This window comes from Orbicella franksi, chromosome 1 (assembly GCF_964199315.1).
Source record: "Orbicella franksi chromosome 1, jaOrbFran1.1, whole genome shotgun sequence".
Classification (NCBI taxonomy): domain Eukaryota; kingdom Metazoa; phylum Cnidaria; class Anthozoa; order Scleractinia; family Merulinidae; genus Orbicella; species Orbicella franksi.
In genome coordinates, this window is record NC_138145.1 from 7,509,867 (window position 1) to 7,528,736 (window position 18,870).

The window sequence follows — 18,870 nt, forward strand, 5'->3', positions numbered from 1 at the left end:
ATGTTTAGCAATTCAACTCAATTTAATTCTTCAATCACCTTCTCCAGAATTTGAATTACCGAAAGAGTTGCGGCTCCTCATTTAACGCTCACGAAGATGTACAAAACAGAGTTCTTGGCGAGCTTTGGCGGAAGATGTACAGAACGTTCAGGGAATATTAAAATCCTTCTCCTTTTCCACATTTTCATTTTCTTTGTTCGGTTTGTAGCCGATGTTTTCGAAAGCATACGAGACAGGTGTTATTACTCTTACTAACTTTCTAAAAAGAAACAAAAAATGTGGAAATGGCGTGTAACAAAAAAATAAGAAATTATATTTTCATATTTACTTTACTTAATTAGGGAGGAATTGATGAAACGAGATCGTAAAGATTACAACGAAAGTTAAAGATATCAAAGTAAACATTCCACTTTCAAAGGAAGAACTTCCAATGTATTGATAAAACTAATACGGAAAGAAGGAAATTACTGACCCACTCATGAACAATATTTCATTTATTTCATTGGCTGATATTTCACCTTCTAAAATATTATCTTCTTTACCGGATAACTTTGTAAAATAGTCTCTATCGTAAATATTATTCCATAAAATTTAACTTAAATGTACTATTTTTAAACAACCATGTTCAAAAGTTTTCATAACAACTATTCCGCAACGAGAATTCAACAAACACCTCAAACGGCGAAATAAGAATATTTTAACTACAACAGAAACTTGCAATTTCCATCTCATTTAAAAATTTTTTACCTCACTGCAGATTTGCCCGGGGGTGGGTACTCAGATATCTTAGAGACGGGGAGGTGCGAATGAGACCAAATTGTCCCCCCCTCCAAAAAAAAAAAAAAATTAAGTTCGTTTTTCTCTCGCCATAAAAAAGAAAAATAAACGTTCCAGTCAGTTATGGCATCCACATTTCCTCAGTCGTCGTGCATCTGTCACAAATTTAGGCAGACTGCAGTCATTCTTTGAAAGTGAACAGAAATATAATTTTGTGCAGAAACCTGGGTTACGCTTTTTGTGAACCCAAAAGAAAAAAAAAAACTTACACAAAAATTTTAACACCAAAAAGATCCACAGGTACCAAAAGAGGTCTTCCACCTCCCCGTGGCTATTTCATCTGAGTTCCCCTTGGCTTATTCGCAACAGAAAATTATTAAAAATAAGATATGCAATTTTACGTGTTCGCTGGCGATTTTTTGCGACTGAGAATTTTAATGAGATCCTTTGCTAGTGATTTATGTCCATGATAAACAAAGAAAACTATGTGGGATAAGAGCGTTTTAACCTATTTTTCTTAGGTCGATTACAAGAATGGGTTCATTAAACGTTCGGAGAAAAAAGAAGTGAGATTACCAATAAAAATATCACAAAAACAGTCACTAGTCATTCAAAACCATCCCAGTCATCGGCCCAGCCACTTTCCATCTGAAAAACAAAAACAACAGAATGAACTAATGAGAGCTCCAGGGAAATAATGATAATGGCGCCAGGCGAGGGAGAACACACGACCACAGATTGCGATAAAACGCGGGTTAGTCAAACAAGATAAAAGCACAAAACACAAAAGCAAAGAAAACTGAAAACTGGACTCCTTTAATAGCTTGGCAAACGCACAACTTAAAAGAATTAAAAATTTCTTTCGTCACCCAAATGAAAAACCGCACGACCTCATTGCAAACATAACAAAGCAAACAAACAAACACACAGACGAACAAACACACAAACAAACAACAACATCGTCCGCTGTCGGAAAACGGTAAGACCCCGACATCTTTTGGTTAGCCTCGTTCTAACCATCCTCGTTCCCATGGCCATGGGAACGAGGCTGCGTTCTGGTCACAAAAGGCCTAAAAAGAACCTGCCTATCATACCTGTGAGCTATCTTCGACCATCGCCAGCTTAGAACTCAGTCCTCCAGTGTGGGACTGTAAGACAGAACCCTTGGAATCGTTCGCTTTAAAACTCACAGCGGGTTCCATGTCAGCAAAGTAATCAGGCTCACTTGAGCGGACAGCAACTCGCGGTATTTCAAATTCACTTCCAGGCGGTTCGTCGCTTTGATGTCGTGACTTCGAAGGTTTCGATTTATCCGTTCTTCCTGAAGATTTATTGGAACCAAGTTTTAACGCATTGCCCTGCGTGGATTTAGAGGAATAACTGTCTTTATCACGAGTATGGAATGAAGTTCTGTTGAATTTCTCCGCTTGTGAAGAGGGTGGCGTGAAATCAACATTGGTCATGTCCAACTTGTCATGGTCACTGGTAACACTGTGATCGTCACTCCAGTACTGAACATTATGGTCAGCGGTAGCTTGACTTGATCGGCGGCTCTGAACACGAAAAGATAAGGGAAACTCAAGAAAACTTCTAACACCTGTTGCTAATACTAGGCAGTGTTTTGTTTAATTATGCCACGTAAGGGATTTCCCTATGAAAGCTTTTCGGCTGAAACCTCAAACGTTTGAAGCGTACTGTAAATGAGGGCAAAGATTACAGGTGTAGGAGGTGTAGTGCGTTACAGGTCGTTACACATCTTCTAGATATAAGCTACAAAATACCTAACGCTTGTTCGGAAAAAAAAACGGATTAATATTCCCAGCATGCCACTTAATCTATTATGACCTGAATTAGTTACAGCTGTACGTAAGCAAGCTTTCAGCGCATGTCAGTTATCTTAATCAGTTTTACTATAGTACATCACTTGAAATATTCACGAAATAAATTCGTTTACAACGTTATAGAGTTCTATCATAGAACTGAAAATAAAAAAAAACAATAATAATAATAAAATAATAAATGTAACATGTCTTCCATTCCACTCACCGTCGCGTCTGACCGAGGGGAGCTCTGGGCCTCATCCAGCTCTTCCCATGGTTCAAATTCCTTATGATCAGACTCCGCATTCGGGATAACTAGATCTAAAAGTCTTTTTGGAGATGACTGCTTTTTTGCCTTTTCTCTCTCTCTTTCCAGTCTGCGCCGCTCCAGCTCTTTTTTCCTCTCCTCCTTTTTCCTTTCCATTTCTTGTCTCCGCTTTTCCCTGTCCTGTTTTCGTAACTTGTCCTCAGAACTGCGAGTTGCTCTTCTTGTGTCTTTACTTGTCAGTGGACTTAACTTGTTTTCGATGTCGATAACTCCGCTCAGGTTTGTAGGGCCGATGTTGCTGATTTTCTTTTCTGTTACGGGAACTGTGGAGACTGAAAAAATAAGACAAAAGAAAAATAAGGAATGATAAGGAAAATATGGCAAGCGGGAAAAAGCTGTGATGAACTGGGCAAATTAAGGCAGCAAACCAGGAAGATACGAATGCAACGAGGAATTGTCACGCCTTATGGACGTAGATCAAAAAGGCGGGAAAACAACTGGAAGCTGCGACGCCCGATGGACGCACCACAAAATGGCGGGAAAACAATTGGAAGCTGCGAGTGACGCCTAATAGACGTAGCTCAACAAGGCGGTAAAACAACTGGAAGCTGCGAAGCCTGATGGAAGAAGAACAACAAGGAGCGTGGGAAACGGCTAGAACTTGTGACGCCTGATCGCCACAATATGGCGGGAAAACAGCTATGGAAGCTGTGACGATTAATGGCGGGAAACAGCTGGAAGCTGACCACCGTTGTGTACAACACTGCGGCCGACTGACTGAGAAACTAACGGATAGCAGCGATGATCTTGAGCGTCTTCGCTTTAAGCCGAATTAATAGTCCACAAATGTATTTCGTGAGTACTGAGAACAAACGGACCGACTCCATCCCGAATAGCTATTCAGTTTTGCATTAGAGACTACAGTTACTTCACTACGTAAAAAGTTTCCGGAGCGAAAGCGCGAAAGCGGACAGACAGCTGAGTTTGCGTTTCATGGGCTAAATCACAATAAACTTTTCACTTACTTGGTGGCAAGCTATCAGAAGTGCTGAACTGAAAAGACAAGACAAAAAACATAAAATGAAGTTTTATTGACGACTAAAACAAATATTAGGGGTCTAAACTGGAAATTAAACCTGTACCTTTGGTCTTCCTTCGATGAAGTGCTTCCTTCTTTCTCCACCAACCACAATATCCGCTCCTAATATGGGCACCATGACCGCCAGAGCAGAGAATGTAGCGGCCACTATTCTGTCATCTGTTTCTCGTAGACCAATCAACATCTGAATAAAACGTACAAACACAATTAAATAAAGGTGCATAGGTTTGGCAAACGCGTAAAAGTTAAACAGACCCTCTTCGTCCCGTAGAATGCGAAGCGAAAAGCGAAAAAAGCGAGAAAAACGGTTTTGGCGCGGTTTTGGTCCACTTGAGGACGGGGAAATTCTTCGTGATCACCGACTGCAGTAGCATAGTAAAATCCAGTGACGATCGACTTTCACCCAACGCTGCCTGTTTGAGCTCACCTCTATACATGCAAATAACTAGACATTATTTATGAGATTATTTAGCGATTTTATTGCACTATTTTGGGAAATTTTCAAAATAACACAAAAAGGAAAATTATCCTGCTTTTGCTTTTCCTCCCTCCAGGATCACTCGCTGTTGAATTAAACTGAATACGTTAAAGTAAATTCCGCCGTTTCCTAATTTGCTTCCTGTGGCTTTATTTCATTCATTACTTAGGTTAATTCCCAGTTGGAATTCGTGCCCTTTGCCTTACTAATTATTCTGTACTTCTTCGCTTATTCGCATATCTATTTTTCTCATCCACTCAGGCTTACGCTCGCTTCTTTTACTGTCCACACTCTTTTGAAAAAAATAAAGTATAATGAAGATTTAGGCTCCGTCCATACGCCGGAGAAATGTAAAAACGCAGCTTTCTTTCCACGGTTTGGCGTACCGTCCACACAAATCCGTCAGGAAAACGGAGCTTTTCGAAAACGCTTTTTTCATACCGGAGGAATTTGAAAACGCCGGCTTTTCATGTTCGTGTGTACGGAAACGTTTTGAAAACGGAGCTTTTTGAAAACGCTCTATAGACCAGAGGAATATGAAAACGCCGGCTTTTCGTTTTAGGGTGGACGGAAAAAATTTTGAAAACGGACTCGGAGCTTTTCGAAACCGATGGTGTCACGATAACCATGTGATTTCCCTGACCGATTTTTCCTCAAACACAAATCCAAAATGACCGGCCGGTGATTAATTGTTGCGTTTGACGCGTTTTCAGAGTGAAACCTCCGTTTTCAAATTCCTCCGGCCTAGTGTGGACGGAAAACATTTGATGCGTTTTCAGAGTGAAACCTCCGTTTTCAAATTCCTCCGGCCTAGTGTGGACGGAAAACATTTGATGCGTTTTCAGAGTGAAACCTCCGTTTTCAAATTCCTCCGGCCTAGTGTGGACGGAAAACATTTGATGCGTTTTCAGAGTGAAACCTCCGTTTTCAAATTCCTCCGGCCTAGTGTGGACGGAAAACATTTGATGCGTTTTCAAAGTGAAACCTCCGTTTTCAAATTCCTCCGGCCTAGTGTGGACGGAAAACATTTGATGAGTTTTCAGAGTGAAACCTCCGTTTTCAAATTCCTCCGGCCTAGTGTGGACGGAAAACATTTGATGCGTTTTCAGAGTGAAACCTCCGTTTTCAAATTCCTCCGGCCTAGTGTGGACGGAAAACATTTGATGCGTTTTCAAAGTGAAACCTCCGTTTTCAAATTCCTCCGGCCTAGTGTGGACGGAAAACATTTGATGCGTTTTCAGAGTGAAACCTCCGTTTTCAAATTCCTCCGGCCTAGTGTGGACGGAAAACATTTGATGCGTTTTCAGAGTGAAACCTCCGTTTTCAAATTCCTCCGGCCTAGTGTGGACGGAAAACATTTGATGCGTTTTCAGAGTGAAACCTCCGTTTTCAAATTCCTCCGGCCTAGTGTGGACGGAAAACATTTGATGCGTTTTCAAAGTGAAACCTCCGTTTTCAAATTCCTCCGGCCTAGTGTGGACGGAAAACATTTGATGCGTTTTCAGAGTGAAACCTCCGTTTTCAAATTCCTCCGGCCTAGTGTGGACGGAAAACATTTGATGCGTTTTCAGAGTGAAACCTCCGTTTTCAAATTCCTCCGGCCTAGTGTGGACGGAAAACATTTGATGCGTTTTCAAAGTGAAACCTCCGTTTTCAAATTCCTCCGGCCTAGTGTGGACGGAAAACATTTGATGCGTTTTCAGAGTGAAACCTCCGTTTTCAAATTCCTCCGGCCTAGTGTGGACGGAAAACATTTGATGCGTTTTCAGAGTGAAACCTCCGTTTTCAAATTCCTCCGGCCTAGTGTGGACGGAAAACATTTGATGCGTTTTCAAAGTGAAACCTCCGTTTTCAAATTCCTCCGGCCTAGTGTGGACGGAAAACATTTGATGCGTTTTCAGAGTGAAACCTCCGTTTTCAAATTCCTCCGGCCTAGTGTGGACGGAAAACATTTGATGCGTTTTCAAAGTGAAACCTCCGTTTTCAAATTCCTCCGGCCTAGTGTGGACGGAAAACATTTGATGCGTTTTCAGAGTGAAACCTCCGTTTTCAAATTCCTCCGGCCTAGTGTGGACGGGAAACATTTGATGCGTTTTCAGAGTGAAACCTCCGTTTTCAAATTCCTCCGGCCTAGTGTGGACGGAAAACATTTGATGAGTTTTCAGAGTAAAACCTCCGTTTTCAAATTCCTCCGGCCTAGTGTGGACGGGAAACATTTGATGCGTTTTCAGAGTGAAACCTCCGTTTTCAAATTCCTCCGGCCTAGTGTGGACGGAAAACATTTGATGAGTTTTCAGAGTAAAACCTCCGTTTTCAAATTCCTCCGGCGTGGTGTGGATGGGACCTTAAGCGGTCACAATATTTGTTTCCCGGCAATCAAAGAGAAACAAATTCTGCAAATCTTCGGGTACCTCCAGAAACGATTGAAACTTCTCAAGGACTTTTACACTTAAACAAAACGAAAACTATGGACGTTTCAGTAACGCAAGTTGGCCAAGTAGTCACTGCCTTTGGTTGCAAAGATACGAACTCATCAAACTCAGCCTTCGTTCAAAACATTTACAAGCTCTCTGTGACAACCGTTAACTTATCTACCTTAAACGTTCGTGGATAAAGTCCAAGTTTTCCAGCAACCATCCATAAAATCACGCGCCTTTTTGTCAGACATCACAGACTTTACAAAAGCTTAATCGTCACAAATTAAACGACAGCTTAACCCCCGAAGTTCGGGTAACAAGCGGGCAAAAACTTTGTACCGTACTTTTGTACCAAGATTATTTACATTGTATTGCAAACTTCGGTGCGACTGCATGTTTTAAATATCTTCTCAAAAGAAATCATTTCTAACACCACCAAATGTCGAAGTTCAATTTTGAAGTTCATATGAAACACTTTAAAGTACTGGTGAAATAAAACAGATAATGAAATTTTACCTGTGTTTGCGCAGTTTCTCTGAACTTTGAAATTTATTTTCTCGAGTTCCCATAGGAAATTGTTTTTGGTGTTATTTCTGGCCACAGTTTATACTTTTAGCTTCTGGAAAACACAAAAGGGACTGTAATGTACTTAAAATTATTCTGGTAAAAGGTTTTCGTCCACTAAAAACTGAAATTGCTCGATTTACTATAGGATTTCGTCTTAAATTGTACTCGTTGCATGATTGCTCAACGCTGCAGATGTGACAGGGGAAGTACAGTTAATGTTCTTCACATTTGTTACAGTAAACTTCAAACAATACCCTCGCATCAAGAGTGGTACTTTCCTTAAAAGCTTTCTAGAGTAACTACGAAGTCTTCTACTCCGGAAAAAATAAACAAACGGACTTATGCTAGTATACATCACATAAAAGGTGGAAGTCCAGGGTCTAACTAAAGTCAAAGTTCCAAGTTCATCTTCGTCCATGCCAGACTGTACGATTCTCACCGCCAAGGCTGGAACGTAGCACGCCAACAGAGTGACAAGGACATAAAACACTGTCCGTGCCCCGCGAAATCTATCTTGGTTAACAACTGACATTTGCTGAGCTACCTCAGCTCGATTATTTATCTGTCTTTTGTGCCTTCTTGCAATGCGAAACATCCTGACATTGCAGTAAAATGAGAAAATCAACGCGAAGAAAACGGTGAATATCCACGTGGCTTTGGCAAAGGACTGACAGAAGGAGTTGTCGATAGAATGCAGAGTACTCAACAAGAAACTCGCAATCCAGGACGAAGCGAAAAGCTTCAAAACGCGCTGTTTTGGAAGAAGACAGTGATAACGAAGACACAAGACCACGCCGATATACCGCTCGGCAGTCACCAAACACAAGTTAAAGATATAGTTATACAAAAACACATGGGAAAGGTAGAATATTACATACACTTTCCCTTGAAAAAGTGGACAACCATTAACGAGGACGTTAAAACCGACAGCACACAAAAAAGAATGTAAAATCGACCCGTTGAAGAAAGTACTAGTCGATAGGCAAGCCAGTCCAATATTTGTGGCGGTGTGAAGCTCGGAGAAAGAAACCACAGTCAAAATAACGAGTGCGTTTCCAACACACGACAAGAAACCCAGAGACATGTTGACTACACAGTAGAAGACTAACAAACAAGGACTGAAGGTTTTCATCTCACGAAGCATTTGTGCGTTCACTTCTGTTCCGTCTCCTGAGAAGTTAAAACAACCTCCAGCGCTGCTGTTGTAATAATTCAACAAGCTCATGTTTGGTCTTATCGTCACAAGGGTAGCGGATTCTACTAGCTCCTCCATGAAGTAAAAAATTAGATTCCCACCGCCACAGAAAACTGCTGTATGTTAAATTTAAACAAAACTCGGCTATGCTCACTGACAGGTAAAGAGTTAGAAAGTAATTCGGTCGCGCTTACATCTTTTCGGCTTTGGTTCTTTTAAGTTAAAACTTCATAGCAGGAGATCGAAATCTCCTGCTGCAAAGATGTACTCTTTTTAGAACGTTTCCCTTACGAAAATAATGCCTATTCTCTATCTGTTTTATACCTCAGTATTTTTATGCTATTTTTTCCCTGTCTTTTTAGTATTTTTTTAACTGTTTTCCTGGACTATTTTAACTGAAGCAATATGTACTAAAATAGGTTGAAACTGAATAGCCTAAAAATAATAGACATTAAACTGGAATAAAATTGGGCTAAATAGGAAAAAAACCTTGGACAATAGACTGAAAATAGCTTCAAAACAGATTTAAAAGAGGGATAAAATAGTTTTAAAATAGACACCCTATTTTCTCCCTGTCCAGAAATATAAGAGAAAAGCAGGTTTAGAAAAGCTATAAACGAGAGTTTTGAGTGGCACATTTGATAAAAAAATAGGTTTAAAATTGCATCAAAATGTGACAAAAAAATAAAATAGGGTAAAATAAGTAAACAATTTAGCAAAATAGTGCTGAGTAAAATAGACATAACACACAACACGAGAACCACATTTAGACACTGAACAGTGAGTTTTATGAAATTGCAGACTCCATTTTCATTTTCATGTGAAATCAAATAGCAATATTGTCTGTAATAAAAAGCTAGGTCAAAAGCCCACAATTATTTAGAAAAAGGTGATATAAAGAGGAAAACAACAATCTGAACGTGATAATGCTGCACCAAAACACAATGACTCGCCAACTGTAACCTTACAGTAGGCTTAATTCAGTCAAACCTCTATTGAGCGGTCACCCTCAGGAAATAGCCAGGTGACCGCTTAATACAGGTTGACCGCTTAAAAGAGGTAACCAAAATTTAGCGTATTATGGGGCAGAAAACACATACCATAACACCATAACAAAAGGAAGCGCGCTATCCAGATTTATTGTTGGTAACAACTGAAATGCGAAATATATCTAAGAAGTCCACGCACTAGTCAACAGATTTTATCAGTGGTTTATGTTTTTCGTAAGCGTCAAGCGTCTTTGCCTTAATGCAGGTAACTGCATCTCCTTTCTCATGAAGTGAAAAAACCAGTCATGGTCGTTTGTGACTTGGGATTGCATAACTTAATTTGGTGAAGCAAGTCACTGACTTAATTCAGCGCCAACGTGGGTTCTTCGTGACTGTGCTTCGGTTGACCACCTGATGTGAAAATTAGCCAATTGGGAAGTCCAAGCGGTGACCGCGTCCGCATAATAGAGGTGACCGCTTAATGGAGGCCAAATATACAGTAAATATGTGAAGCGAATTTCGGGAATTTGAATGCTGACCGCTTAATAGAGGGTGACCGCTTAACAGAAGGCCGCTTTATAGAGGTTTGACTGTATATAAAATAGAGCCAATACAATTTTTGTCCACTGAGAATCCGAAAAAGGAGCCCACACCAGATTAAAGACCAGCTTCAACATCTTGGTTCTGTTCATTTGCTAAATTATTGTTATATCCGCGAATTAATTAATACATTTTGCAGGATAAGCGGCTGATCAGTGGCTTAGATTTTGTCAGTTATGTAAATAGATTTTAGGCCTATGGTTCTGTTATATATCTTTTCATGTTTTTATATAACAAAATCTAAGCCTCTGATCTTATGCTTAAAACATTTTGTTCTATATAAAAAATATATATCAACATCTAAGCCACTGATCACACGCTTAACAAAGGATCCATGTAAGCATATGGAATTGTGAAGGTCACATCCGCTGATTACCATACCTGAGGCAGGATAAAATTTTCTAGAACTTCTTCCTTGAAAGAAGTTCCATAGAGACTGAAATACTTGAGAAGAATCATTCTGACATGCCCATCTCTTATTGACCACAGCGTCATCAAAATTGGAATGCAGTGTTCTCTGAAAAGAGACAAAAACGTATCACTTATATTTTCAATAAATAAAGGAAAGTGACACTAGACCACGGAACGTGTAACTCTAGCTTAGAACTGTTTTAATCGCATTTGTAGAGTCTTCTGAGTGCCTTACGCTAGAACGCCTGCAATTGTCATGCGGTTTCTATGTCACGTATGACAATTACAAGCGGGTGGGTTTTATTTCCACGAACAAAATTCGTGTTGTAGATTGGCTATTGTCACAAAACTCCCTTACAATAAGAACACAGTGGTTCTCCAAAGAAATACATGTATCCATAAAAGGAAACTTTGATAATTACCTGAACAGCTCATCTGGTATAACTGGAGTGAGACCACTTATCTGGTAATCAGTGTCACTACCATCTGCAGCAAAAAAAAAAAGATTCCTAACATCTAAATTGACGGTGATTTTGTTTTCAATATTCCAGGAAATGTGACAGTCGCATATATAAAGATAGAAATACATTTTTGTTTCTTCTTATGATTTTTTTAAAAATAGGCTCCTGACTACATGTTTGCATGATTTGATCATCACGACTCCCTCTGGATGTTGTGTAACTTGTTTGTGCTTATAGAATCTATAATAGAATTGGAATGAAATTAACGAGCAACAAATTATCTAGCAAAAAACCTGGTGATTTCTCAAGATGGTTTCTTACAGCAGTTAGAAATCTTGCTCAAAGATTTCTGCATAGCAAATTCTTGTTGAGTCTGTGTAGCCTTGAATCGTTAATAGATTTGCTTTCTCTACAGTCCTAGTGTTAAGAATAATTACTGCACAGCAGTGTACCTTTAATAGAAGTGAGAAGATGAGGAAGAAAATTATTTTCTGCACTAGGTTCTGCCAGAACAAATCTTGACATCAATCGTGGAAGCATGCGTCTAGCAACAACCTTGGGAGGAATTGTTGTCAGCTTGTAGGCTAGAGAACTGAAATGTAAAAAAAAAAAATTGACAAACTGTTTTCATCAAAACCCTATTGGTACCTGCAGCAAAATAAAACTACAATGTATTCTTTCATAATGGCTGTTGAAGACAGAGTTTGCAAACTTGCATGTAATTGGTCATAGGCTAGTAAGGATCAATAAAAGTTCAGATTTGGCTGGTAGATTCGTTACTTTAACTAACCTCTTCCTCTTCTTCGCTAGCACAAAAACAGTTAAATACATTTTCAAAGAAATTGAAGAAAGTCAAACAATATCATCTACAAGTTGCAATGTGCTGTAAATAGCAATCCTCTCTCTGCTCCACAGAAGGGATTGAAATTTCCTGTGGGTGGGGGTGGGGGTGGGGTGGTGGCACCAACAAATTTAAAGAAATGTGTGATGCTTAATGGGAATTTCCAGAGGGGTGGGATTGTATTTTCTGGAGAGCTGAACACAGTGGGCACAGATATATATATTATACAGTGTGGTGGCACTAGGAAGACATTTCTTCAGACATGTATTCCCCAGGCTATTTATTTATTAAGGTTGTGTTGTGGTTCTGCTCTCACAGCACTTCACAGAGCGTCCTTTAAACTTTTCCTGCAGTGTTCAGGCTTAAGTAATTTACATACCTGAAGAATTTGCCTTTCTCTACATCACTTTTAATCGTAATCTGGTTCAGGAAAGTCATTATCTCCAAGAAACTGCTCCTGTTGATATGAAATTAAGATGTATATAACTTTTAATTGGTTTAAAAAGAACTCTAAGGGTTGTATGGGAATAAGAAATAAATTGGACAAACCTGAAGAAATCATCATTGAGAAGACTGGAAAATTGTGGCCTCATCTGTGATAGTGATGAAAATTAAAAAGTGAAAAAGTAAACTCAGATACAATTCTGAGAATAAAATACAAATTATTGACGCACTCTAAAGTTTTTACTATGTAACAGACATAAAAGAGTTTACTGGGCACTTCCACATGACTTTAATAGGGCTAAAAAAAAAGTGCTGTCTGGTCATGTGGGACAAGTAGATCTCTCTCACAGGCAAGTAACTTTTCATTATCACTTGCCTGACGGGTGAGGGCCCAGGCAAGTCCTCTAACTTAGACTTGCCCAGGGCAAGCAAAATTTGAGAGCTGCATGCCTGAAGGGCAGACTGAAATTCATTTATTTTTTTTATTTTTTTACCATGTACAATCTTCTTTTGGAATGTTAATTGTTACATGTAGTTTCTATTGAGTTGGAAGATGAATTTTGGCCTCATTTTTCAAAATCTGAGACACTAATTAATTTTTTTGAAACAATCCCATTTTGGAGTACTACCACTTGGACAATCAGAACTGTATTTTTAATTCACCTGAGGATTCTCATGAAGGAATAGACTCTGCATCTTTTCTCCAAACTTTTCACCGATATCTCCTAGAACAGAAAAGACAATTGATACAGTAAGCAAAGAAAAAGCCATGACAGCAAATGAACAAAGTGCATACATGTACTAGTGTACTCATTTTCACAGCATTACATTAAAAAAAATGGCTGAGGCATATTGTCTTAAGACGATGATGCTTTAAACTTAATGTTTCCAAGTGATACCAGTTTCAATAACATATTACATAGTTTACCTAAATCTGCTCGAGTGTCCAAGATATCACTCACGAACATGCCAAAGGCATATGCATCCAGAGAATGGCCTGTCTTCAGATTGATATTTATGCGCCCTTCCTATGTTTTTAGAAACACAATAAAAGATAACCTAGCTGTACTTAATAATTCAACCAAGTATTAGCTCTAGCAGTAAGTATTTGTAGTGGGTGTCACAAACAAAGAATGAGATTACTCAGTTTAATAAGGTCTCATGATCAATTAATATCTGAGGACAACATTGAAGCTGAGGTTGACATTGTTCAGTATCATGCCAGGGGGTCAAGATATTCTAACAGGAATGTAAATAATTATTAATAGTAACTTAGGTATACATGTATTACCTTTTCCTCAGGAGAAATAGACTTGGAGTCTCTTTGAGCTCGTGTCCCAGACAGAAACTTCAATCAATAAAACAAGAAAATAATTAGGCAGTACAGAGACAATTTGGAAACAGTGTATTACCACTAACAATTTTATTCAACACTCTATTTAATAAAATTTACGAATGAACAAATGAGTGACTGGGCTGAGGAGCAAAGCAATCAATCAGGCAGTTAAAAAGTATTCTCAATCAGTAAAATTCTCATAAGCACTGTTTTGCTTCTATGTTGTGTATAAGATCAGACTGAATTACCAACAGTTCACTGGATCATAAAGGTACAATATAGTATGGACACTTGAGTACATTACTGTTAAGTAAATTAAGTTTGAAGGTACAGGACTTCAGGCTACGATCCAATTATATCTGTATTTTAGATGTTAGACACAACTTATTGAAAGAAATATTTGATGCAATGTTACACAAATGTACCTCATTGGTCAGTTCAGAAACTTTGCACACATGTTGCATTCCACCAAGCCGCCAGCCCCAGTCATTATCGCTTACATAAACAGATGACAGACAAACATTGTTGTGTGACAGGCCACCCTAAAAATTAATAAAACTGAATGATTAGAATGTGTTTGAAAAACAAAAAACCAATGCTCAACATTACCAACATTAGAGAAGATGGCTACATGTATGTAACCCTTTGCATGAATTACAGGCTTACAACTATAATGCTACACACTTGTAAGTCTACCGTATAATCATGGTTTACAGTTCATTTCAGTAAGATGTTTGCTATGTCATTATATTTTCTAAAAAGGTAAATAAATGTCTTCTTAAAGTGCATATGACATGAAAAATAATTTCTGTTTATTTTGAAAAGGCCTTTCAAAATACAGAAGAATGGCATTTTTTGTTTTGAAATATCTTTTTTTTGTTTTAGAGATATTGACTTTTTCCCATTATGCAAATTAGATCAGTGGTGACGTCATATTGTTTGCAACTAAAAACAGTAAAATACTGAATAAACAATATCTCTAGAAATATTGAAGCAGTGTTCTTGAAACTTGGCACCACAAATGCACATCACAAAAGAAACAAAATGATACCCTTAGTGCTGTTGCCATGACAACAGTTTTGCCGCTGGTGCTGTCTTAATAAAAACTGAAATTCCCAGTTTTTGTCTTAAACCAAGAACCATCTACCCCACCCAATCTAATGATGGGAGTTAAGACAATATGGGAACTATGTCTGTTCCAAGTAGGACCCTTTGTCTCACTTTAGAGGTTGCAAATGGGGATATTTGGTTTTTTGACAGAAAGAGACTGAAGCCGAAAGAGTTGCTATGGCAAAAGCATTAAGGGTGCCATTTTGTTTCTTTTGTGATGTACATTTGTGGCGCCAAGTTTCAAGAACACTGCTTCAATATTCCTAGAGATATTGTTTATTCAGTATTTTACCATTTTTAGTTGCAAACAATATCACCTCATCACTAATCTAATTTGCATAATAGAAAAACGTCAAGCTCTCTAAAACGAAAAAAGATATTACAAAAAGAAAAACGCCAATCTTCTGTATTTTGAAAGGCCTTTCAAATAAGCAGAAAATATTTTTCATGTCATATGCACTTTAAATTGTAATTTTTTCCAAGTGAAGACCTGAAGCATATTGAAATCATTAAAAACATACCCTCTCGTGTAAAAAGACCAGAGCTTCGACAATATTGTACAGTCCAGCAATAATCTCCACCGTGTCTAATGTCTGTATAACAGATTCCAAAGGTCTGACTGGTTCAGTCACCATACAAAGCTCTTCTGAGTTGTCATAAGACCAAAGGTGCTTTAGAATAGCTGGGTGCTTAAGAATCTTCAGATACTGAAACCAAAGCATTAAATTACTGTAAAAATTTTCCTGTTACATGATTGTACATATTTCTGGCTCATGAGGTTAAGATAATAGGCAGCATAAATGACTGCATTCTGCACTCTTTACATGTAATGGTAAGAGAGAATATTTTAATTTTTTGTAGGAATCATTGCATGTGTCAACTAATTATAATTGCCACCTTTAAATCTTCAGGGAGTACCAAATACAGTCGAGCCTCTATTAAGCAGCCACCTATTAAGTGGCCAGATATCAAAGTCCTGAAATTATTGACAGTAAACTACTCCAAATAAAACCCCTATTAACTGGTCACCTCTATTAAGTGGCCATGGCCACCTTTTGGTCGTCTCTATGAGGGTTTTCTATTGTTCTTACCCTCATTAAACGGGCACCCAAAATTTAATACATGTAATTTAGCTTTGTTTTGGAAAAGGCAGTGAAAAGTAATTATATTAAAGTCTGAAATAGAATTTGATGACCGATAAAAACATTCAAACACACGTTTATCATGGTTGTCTTTACATGACTCCACGTTCACCAAGAAATTAACCTGATAATGAGAAATATTCAAGGTACATCAACCCCTATTAAGTGGCCACCACTTATTTCCCCGAAGGTGGCCGCTTAATAGGGGTTGAACTGTAAAGGCTCCATTGACACCCATGGTAGGGATGGGGGAGGGGGGGAGGGAGTGGCACTCAACAGCTCTTTGGGTAGGGAGGTGCCATTGATCACTCAAATCTGACTCTGCTCAGGATAACATAACACTCTAATTATTCTACCCTATTCAAAAATATGTTCCCCATTTTGTAACAATGTGTTTAAGTTGGCTGCAATTTATCACTCCATTGTTGAACATATTTTTAGGTGCTTGCATAACTTTGTTTATATGGGTCTTTTTCTTAATCAATGTCTACAAAGAATTTTGACAATAGGATATGTTAATAGTCGGCACCCTGACCACCCAGTCAAGCGTTCTGGGTTCAAGCCCTGGTCTAAGTCATTGTGTCATGCTCTTGGCCAAGACACTTCTCTCTCACAGTGCCTCTATCAACTCTTAATATAAATGTACTAGTGTTCTATCATGAATGCCATTGTGCTACTCACTATCTATTCTGTTTTAGTATAAATCTACTAGCATTCTATCACAAATGGTATTCTCTGATTGGTTATGCTACTCACTATCTATTCTCATGTAGATAGTGAGCAGCGTAGAATTGTGCTCTTGTTAACAAAATGATGGCCACTTCTCTGCATTTTTGAGGTGTCCATGAAGAGGATTTAGGTAAAATTTTGAACAACTTAGTAGATTTATACTAAAACAATTACATTATTCACTCTCAATTTCTATACGTGATAGCTGACTTGGGCTGTGCCCTTATCGACTATCATGCGATAGAAATCTGAAGCTAATAATCTAATCTTAAATACAAGGTCATAAGCACTAGATCACAAGCAACAGAGACATAAGCGGAATTGGTGTTCTGCTTCTGACTCTGTTGGTTTGATTTTCCCTAGATCGTATCACTCTGTGCCTTTGATTATGACTCTGATTATGATTCCATTGCTAGTGAAAACCAGCCTTTTGCCCCCTTCAGGAGAGTGAGAAAATAGCCTCATCAGTCAGTATAATTACACAGTACTTGTAGGTAGTTTTTAATTTAAGCTTAAATTACTCATTTTTAGAGCAGAATGCACTATTGGGATGGTTTTGGGGACTGCCTGCCACTAGGGCACTAGGGCGCTAATCACTAAGCACCAATGCGCTAAGGTGTAAACTTTAATGTTTGTTTAATTAATTAATTTCAGTTAATTAATTAGTCTAGAGGCAAGGAAATGGTGGGGGTGAGCTGGGAAAGGTACACATGTACCCTACGTAAAACGTGTCATATCTACGTCAGTTAGGAGTAAATATCGCAAAGCTATATGTTTGTTTCAAGTAACCCCTTGCTCTCCTTGTGGTACTATTCTCTTAAGAACAAAACCAATTTGCTCTAAATGCATGCCTAGATTAGTTAGCGTTCGTGTCTTCTATACATTAGGTGGAGGATACATTACATACGGGATAACACACAAATGTTGAGTAGTTTCCCTTATGGTAGAACCCAACATGTAAGAGGCATGCGTTCTAGTATCATAAGTGTTATATACTATGTTTCCACATGGTTTTTTATGTCATGTAATGTCAGGTACTACGTAGCGCTACTTGTCCCTTTTTAATGCAAAAGTTAAACGTATCTTTTAGAATTACCCACAGGTCGGTTCAACAAATATCATCTGCTGTTTTCAAACTACACAGGGTTTAAATAAAGAAGGGAAATGTGAAGATTCTCATCAGCGGCTTATTTAGATAGAAACCGGAAGTGAACCGAGCAGGGTGAGTACTTATGGGACTACCGTGCCAGAGCTATCAATCGCAGTCTGCACTGAGATTGTCTCACTAGTTAATTACCTGCGCTGCTTTAGCAATCCTTTCGTCATTCTTGTTCTTTACTTTCCTACTCTTTTCGTGAACAAATACTGTGGCTTTGAAGTCATCTTGTTTCCTCCTTGCTGCGAATAAACTCCATTCTTTGCTGTTACAATTAACAGGCTCGTCCAACTCATAATCTTCCTCCACACTACATTCTGATCCCATGTTTGTATATCAAAGTGTATATCGATGGTGGCTCAACCTTGTAAACTGAACAAATCCAAGCCACAGGTTGGCTATATCCAAAGCTGATAGTAGATTCTATAGAATAAATCCGTCAAACAACATACTCATTCATTCATTTACTTGCTTGGGAGAGTCACAAAGTACACAAGTTCAGACAAGTTAGGCCTCGTCCGATCCAAAGAGTAGTTAACAAATTTCACTCAGTCTGCACCAAAACTTGTCATATTCCGCCATACATTTTGTCCACAAACCAGCAAGCTACGTACAACACTCTTTAATGGAATACATGACTGTACTCTATAATCGCGGAAGCCAAAAATTAAGGCGATTTCCCAACGTGTTTATCGTGGAAAAACAACAGTCATCTTTGGAGACGAGCGTTGTGCGTTGTCAGCGGATATCTCTCTGTCATGTATGAAGCCCTTTTCCGTATCCAGGTAAAAAGTGCAAATATTTTGAAGGTTTGATGGGAAATAAGAATGTTCAAAATTTCACAAACGCCGACGGAAGGTTAACAAGATGGTCAGGGGTTCAATTGATTCGATCGATGTTTGCAATAAAATTAACATTTTTATCCATGGTTGTTAGAGATGGCCTGGTTTCCTAGCAGAAATCTGGGCATCGGAAAAATTGTCACTTGAAACAAATGGTACATGTAGCAATATGAAGCAAAAACGCTTGC

The 18,870-nt window shown here is 38.6% G+C and overlaps 1 protein-coding gene across 1 annotated transcript; it reads right to left on the reverse strand.

Moving 5' to 3' along the window:
• Positions 1-484: 484 nt before the first annotated feature.
• On the reverse strand, positions 485-18,567 carry LOC145487340 (protein-associating with the carboxyl-terminal domain of ezrin-like). Its single transcript, XM_081466104.1, has 16 exons — positions 17,982-18,567; positions 15,335-15,520; positions 14,129-14,245; positions 13,659-13,715; positions 13,296-13,395; positions 13,031-13,092; positions 12,473-12,516; positions 12,303-12,380; positions 11,535-11,674; positions 11,044-11,107; positions 10,592-10,727; positions 4,008-4,148; positions 3,891-3,918; positions 2,824-3,197; positions 1,872-2,330; positions 485-1,425 (listed from the first exon to the last, which is right to left on the reverse strand). The coding sequence occupies exons 1-16, from the start codon at positions 18,165-18,167 to the stop codon at positions 1,384-1,386; spliced, it is 2,214 nt and encodes a 737-aa protein (XP_081322230.1). The 5' UTR covers positions 18,168-18,567; the 3' UTR covers positions 485-1,383.
• Positions 18,568-18,870: the final 303 nt, after the last annotated feature.